The following is a 7,500-nucleotide window of genomic DNA, read 5'->3' on the forward strand; positions in this document are numbered from 1 at the left end:
GTACGTGTGTGTGGTAAGTAGGTAGGCATTATGCATGTGGTGTAATTGTGTGGATGTGTGTGTGTGTGTGTGAGTGTGTGAGTGTGTGTGTGTCTGTGTGTGTCTGTGTGTGTGTGTGTGTGTGTGTGGTAAGTAGGTAGGCATTATGCATGTGGTGTAATTCTGTCAAGTGAATGCAGTTGTGGGAAAGTACCCGACCTCTCTGGGGCAGTGGAGCAGTGACCGACCTTGTGACCTTTGACCTCTGTAGAGCTCTCAGTGTGACACTTGAGCCCTCTAGTGGAACTCATCTACTCTCAGCTCAGCCCCCCCCCCCCCACACACACACTGATCGGTGACCCGCCCCCCCCCCCCCCCCCCCCACTCTATCAGAGAGCCAGTCAGTACGTTTACAGTACGTCTGAATTAAACGGGACTTTTTAAAGGAGAATTCCGATGTGATATTGACCTAAAGTGTGTTGAAACATGATACTGAGTGTGAACGTATGTCTCATAGCCCATCTCGGCTTGTCCCCTGCACACCAAAATCTAATGATAAGGGATCAGATTCCAAAAATAATACTGTGGAAATGCATGGATTCCAGCTGCTGCTACTGGAAGAAACTGGAATCCATGCATTTCCACTGAATTATTTTTGGAATCTGATCCCTTATCATACCTGTTCATTCTTACTTGTCGCTCGACTTATCGTGACTAAATTCAAGATGGCTGCAAACGCTAAACTTCGTGAAGATACTGTCTGCATAAATCGTCTTGTAAGTAAACTACCAGTGCTTTTTCAAAGTTCTCAATGTCTCGTTTTAAATGTCAGGGCCCTCGGAAGTCTATCAATGAAGTGTGGAGATACATTGAGCCTCGTAAATGGTGTAAAACAGTGATTTATTTGCATGGCTAGCCCGATGCTGAAGCACCACCATTGAAAAAGCTGTTGGTAGCATCGGCTAACTAGCGCCAGATTTTGGAGTGCAGGGGACAAGCCGAGATGGGCTATGAGACATACGTTCACACTCGGTATCATGTTTCAACACACTTTAGGTCAATATCACACCGGAATTCTCCTTTAAAGTGCATGTGCATGAAATCAGACGAAATGGCAGTTCTTATAGTCAGACTAACACACCCAGATAATGCAATTGAAAGTCAAATAACTCCTGCATGTGTTTGAGTGTGTGTGTGTGTGTGTGAGAGAGAGAGAGAGAGTCAAATAACTCCTGCATGTGTATGTGCGTGTATTCGCTCAGTCAGCCTCAACTCCTGCATGTGTTCGCATGTATCAGGCTCAAATTGCCCTATGTACTCTGAGCATGCGTGCCTCTGGAGAACACCAAAGCCATTTTAGGTCAGTTAGCAAGCTAACTACATAAGCCTTATGCCACAATGCTACATATTCATATGTCACATGGTTAGCAAGCTAACTACATAAGCCTTATGCCACAATGCTACATATTCATATGTCACATGGTTAGCAAGCTAACTACATAAGCCTTATGCCACAATGCTACATAAGTCATATGGTTAGCAAGCTAACTACATAAGCCTTATGACACAATGCTACATAAGTCATATGGTTAGCAAGCTAACTACATAAGCCTTATGCCACAATGCTACATATTCATATGTCACATGGTTAGCAAGCTAACTACATAAGCCTATGCCACAATGCTACATAAGTCATATGGTTAGCAAGCTAACTACATAAGCCTTATGACACAATGCTACATAAGTCATATGGTTAGCAAGCTAACTACATACGCCATATGCCACAATGCTACATATTTATATGTCACATGGTTAGCAAGCTAACTACATAAGCCTTATGCCACAATGCTACATATTAATATGGTTAGCAAGCTAACTACATACGCCTTATGCCATACCGCTACAAACTCATATCTCACATGGTTAGCAAGCTAGCGTATGATAGCGTATGTAGTTAGTTAGATAGCGTATGTATGTTCTCATTATACTATATTTCATAATATGAATATATTTTCAAATATGAATACACATTTTAAAGTTGTATTTGCGTAAGCATGTCTATAAGCAACCAGATCACAACCCTTACACTATTATGCTTTCCACATAATATCACAGACCATAATATGCTTTCCACATGATATTCCATACAGAACAGCTATCCTGAATTATATTCCGTATAGAACAGCTATCCACATGATATCCAGAACAGCTTTCCACATGATATCCCATATAGAACAGCAATCCACATGATATTCCGCACCTTCACACTATGCATTCCACATGATATCCTGTACCTTCCTACTCTGTTCAGGATGGAGCAAAACAGATATCCTGAATATCCCATAATAACCTTCATACTCTCAGCTTCTAATGATGGGATATCTGCTGTTGGCTGTTCAGCTGTCATGATTTTTTTGATTTTAAAGCATAAAGATTAATGGTCATGTGGTGTTTCTTTAAAGCATAAAGATTAAAGGTCATGTGGTGTTTCTTTACAGGATTCAAATGTGCATGCCGTGTTGCGCATGCCCAACCTACAACTAACACCTCAGTGTCCAGGTAAGAAACACACACACACACACACACACACATACACATTTTAATTCTTTACTCCTTTCCAGATGGAGAGGATACCAATTATAGCTGACACAGAACAGTACTTTGATTTATCAAATTGTTTATTTGATAATAATTGTTTATTTGATAATAATTGTTTTTTTGATTATTGTTTAGCCTTTTTTTTAGAGTCCACAAATCTGTAAATCAACACACATTTTGTGTATATAACCCAAACTAACAAAGATTAAGACAATGACGTTACATTTATACCCACAATTGTTTAGGACATTACTGTTTTTTAACAGCTTTGAGGCATAGCATGTGTCCATGTAAGTACAACCCCACATCAGAAAAAGTTGGGACGTTGTGTAAAATGCAAATATAAACACAATGTGAAAATATACAAGTCTTGTAAACCCATATTTAGCAGCAAAATGGACAACATATTAATGTTGAAAATGAAAATTTTGACTATTTCATGGAAAATACATGTTTTGAATTTGGTACTAGCAACAGGGACAGGGAATGTTTACCACTGTGCTTCTTTACTGCTTCATTTCAATTCTATAAATGTTTAGGAACTGAAGAGACCAGTTGTTAGAGTTTTGAGAATGAAATGTGGTTCCATTCCTGCCCGATATAGGATTTCAGTTGCTCAACAGTATGGGGTCTTCTTAATCATGTTTTTCATTCCATGATGCACCTAATTTGACAGGCAATTTTAGCACCTGGACTCTTCCTCTATGGAGAAATACCAGTTAAATATGTGCAGAATTCATTTTGGCATTGTTTTCCTAAAATATTCTTCTTCCCTAGAAAAGACCTTGCCTGGATGGCAGTATATGTTGCTCAAAACCTGTATACATCTTTCAGAATTGATTGTGCCTTGCCAGATGTGCAAGATGCCCATGCTGTAGGCACTAATGCACCTCCACACCGTCATAGATGCCCATGTTGCACTAATGCACCTCCACACTGTCATAGATGCCCATGCTGTAGACACTAATGCACCTCCACAATGCCATAGATGCCCATGTTGCACTAATGCACCTCCACACTGTCATAGATGCCCATGCTGTAGGCACTAATGCACCTCCACACTGTCATAGATGCCCATGCTTTAGGCACTAATGCACCTCCACACAGTCATAGATGCCCATGCTGTAGACACTAATGCACCTCCACACCATCATAGATGCCCATGTTGCACTAATGCACCTCCACACAGTCATAGATGCCCATGCTGCACTAATGCCCCTCCACACCGTCATAGATGCCCATGCTGCACTAATGCACCTCCACACCATCATAGATGCCCATGCTGCACTAATGCCCCTCCACACCGTCATAGATGCCCATGTTGCACTAATGCACCTCCACACCATCATAGATGCCCATGCTGCACTAATGCACCTCCACACCATCATAGATGCCCATGCTGCACTAATGCCCCTCCACACCATCATAGATGCCCATGCTGTAGGCACTAATGCACCTCCACACCATCATAGATGCCCATGCTGCACTAATGCACCTCCACACCGTCATAGATGCCCATGTTGCACTAATGCACCTCCACACCGTCATAGATGCCCATGCTGTAGACACTAATGCACCTCCACAACGCCATAGATGCCCATGCTGTAGGCACTAATGCACCTCCACACTGTCATAGATGCCCATGTTGCACTAATGCACCTCCACACCGTCATAGATGCCCATGCTGTAGACACTAATGCACCTCCACAACGCCATAGATGCCCATGCTGTAGGCACTAATGCACCTCCACAACGCCATAGATGCCCATGCTGTAGGCACTAATGCACCTCCACACTGTCATAGATGCCCATGCTGCACTAATGCACCTCCACACCATCATAGATGCCCATGCTGCACTAATGCACCTCCACACTGTCATAGATGCCCATGTTGCACTAATGCACCTCCACACCGTCATAGATGCCCATGCTGCACTAATGCACCTCCACACTGTCATAGATGCCCATGCTGCACTAATGCACCTCCACACCATCATAGATGCCCATGCTGTAGACACTAATGCACCTCCACACAGTCATAGATGCCCATGCTGTAGGCACTAATGCACCTCCACACTGCGATCTAATGTCTATGGTCTCTACTCATCTACTGTCTATGGTCTTTACTCATCTCCCATGCGATCTAATGTCTATGGTCTTTACTCATCTCCCATGCGATCTAATGTCTATGGTCTCTATTCATCTCCCATGCGATCTAATGTCTATGGTCTCTATTCATCTCCCATGCGATCTAATGTCTATGGTCTTTACTCATCTCCCATGCGATCTAATGTCTATGGTCTTTACTCATCTACTGTCTATGGTCTTTACTCATCTACTGTCTATGGTCTTTACTCATCTCCCATGTCTATGGTCTTTACTCATCTCCTATGCGAAGGGGCACTGCGGCCACCTAGTGGGTCAGTTCTCTAGTACATTCTCTGTTTACAAGCCTGATTTTTAGTGACAAGCTCCAACAGATCGTTCCCCAGCCCCCCCCCCCCCGTTTTAAAAAACGTAACTGATGTATAGACGTCATCGGCAGTCAACGGTTGTATTTAAATTGACGTCTAAAGACATCATTGGCAGCCAAGGATAATTGCCACACCCCTAGGCGCGTTGCTCAAAAAAAGAGACGTGCAAGATAAGAACAAACGATTCGCTGGGATAATAATTGTCCAAAGCATTAAGGAACTTACTGGCTTTAGCATCAGTCGTCTTATTGACATGGATATTGAAATCGCCATTTACAATTATCCAATCATAGTAAGTGATGGGCGTCAGCCTTCAGAGTGAAGAGAAGTTGGCAAAATTAACTCTAGTATATTTATTTGAAAAAATAACTCCACCCCCTCGTTTACCCTGCCTAATTGAGTTCTCAACAAGAACAGCTGCACCATCTGCAAGTTAGCCAGGTTTCAACAAGAAACAGATTTTTTTTCACAGATAAAATCGTTGATTGCAAAAGTTTTACACATAAAATACTGTTTTTTGTTCATCTTTATTTGTCTGATGGAATAAGCACAAATCAACAAGAAAGACAGGACCCTGCATGGGAACATAGGACCCTGGGAACATACAGTAGAACGCTCTAACTGGGGAATATAGGACCCCTTTTCATGTTCTCATTATATACCATATTAATCTGAGGAACATAGGACCCTGGGAACATAGGGATGATCCCTTCAAAATTACCACTGCCAGATATATTTATATATTTATATAGATATATTTATATATACTGCTCAAAAACACTTACAGTTTTCCACAATTGTTAAAACACATTTTTTTAAACATTCCACCCTTTTCTCCATTCTCAAACTACATTCACAGAATGTCTGACAGTTCTTGCAAAATAAAACACTAGCCTCAAAAGTTTTACTTGTGCTCAGAACCAAACAGTGTCAGAGTACCGATACCAGTGTATGATTGAAGTGTTCCCTTAATTTTTTGAGCAGTATATTTATAGATATTACCACTGATAGATATATTTATTATATATTTAGATATTTATATAGATATATTGATAATATTATTGGCATTATCAAGTTCTGTAAGAATTCAAATTCAGTAGACATCTGGTTTCTCCCTGATCTGAACACAAGTGTCATAATAAGTCCCTTCAAGGCGAAGCAAGAAGTCCGGTTCACCCTGTCGGGAATTATTTTCCTGATAATGACCGCGTTCCATACGTTATCCCTTATGTAATGCACCCAGTACACACACACACACACACAGACACTATCTCTGCCAGACATTTATCTCATTGTATTACACAAACACACACACACACACACACACACACACACACTCTACTCTATCTTTGCCAAGCTTGGGGTATTCAATTTCTGGGATTGAGGTGTGTGTGTGTGTATGTGTGTGTGGGGGTGGGGGTGTGTGTGTGTGTGTAATTGAAATTGATTCACAACTGTCTGTTGTCTGTATCGACCCACTGGTGAATTTGCTTTGGTCTTATAACCCCCTGGCGCGCACACACACACACACACACACACACACACACACACACACACACACACACTCACACACATCCACACACATCCATGCACACAAACCATGCCCGTCCCCCACCTCAGGAGTTGGTGAAACACCTCAGCACTTTTTTTGCACGCTTCCACACCTGCCGTGACCGAGAGCCCAATGCACCCAGGAGGAGAGAGGTGCAGTAGGAGAGAGAGTGGTGCAGTAGGAGAGAGAGAGGTGCAGTAGGAGGCGCAGTAGGAGAGAGAGAGGTGCAGTAGGAGGCGCAGTAGGAGAGAGAGTGGCGCAGTAGGAGGTGCAGTAGGAGGTGCAGTAGGAGGCGCAGTAGGAGGTGCAGTAGGAGAGAGAGAGGCGCAGTAGGAGGCGCAGTAGGAGGTGCAGTAGGAGGGAGAGTGGTGCAGTAGGAGGTGCAGTAGGAGGCACAGTAGGAGGTGCAGTAGGAGAGAGAGTGGCACAGTAGGAGGTGCAGTAGGAGGCACAGTAGGAGAGAGAGGCGCAGTAGGAGGTGCAGTAGGAGGTGCAGTAGGAGGCGCAGTAGGAGGTGCAGTAGGAGGCACAGTAGGAGGTGCAGTAGGAGGCGCAGTAGGAGAGAGAGAGGCGCAGTAGGAGGCGCAGTAGGAGGTGCAGTAGGAGGGAGAGTGGTGCAGTAGGAGGTGCAGTAGGAGGCACAGTAGGAGGTGCAGTAGGAGAGAGAGTGGCACAGTAGGAGGTGCAGTAGGAGGTGCAGTAGGAGAGAGAGTGGCGCAGTAGGAGGTGCAGTAGGAGGTGCAGTAGGAGGCACAGTAGGAGGTGCAGTAGGAGCTGCAGTAGGAGAGAGAGAGGCGCAGTAGGAGGTGCAGTAGGAGGTGCAGTAGGAGGCACAGTAGGAGGTGCAGTAGGAGGCGCAGTAGGAGAGAGAGAGGCGCAGTAGGAGGCGCAGTAGGA

At 43.7% G+C, this 7,500-nt stretch overlaps 1 protein-coding gene across 1 annotated transcript in view; it reads left to right on the top strand.

The window, feature by feature from the left end:
• Positions 1–7,500, top strand: part of LOC121706223 (disintegrin and metalloproteinase domain-containing protein 11-like) — a 95,908-nt gene that overhangs the window by 16,808 nt on the left and 71,600 nt on the right. Inside the window, exon 3 of the mRNA XM_042087758.1 lies at positions 2,478–2,538. Coding sequence (XP_041943692.1) covers positions 2,478–2,538 — 61 coding nt within the window. The remainder of the gene's footprint in view (positions 1–2,477; positions 2,539–7,500) is intronic.

The sequence above is a fragment of the Alosa sapidissima genome, chromosome 3, assembly GCF_018492685.1.
Source record: "Alosa sapidissima isolate fAloSap1 chromosome 3, fAloSap1.pri, whole genome shotgun sequence".
Lineage (NCBI taxonomy): Eukaryota > Metazoa > Chordata > Actinopteri > Clupeiformes > Clupeidae > Alosa > Alosa sapidissima.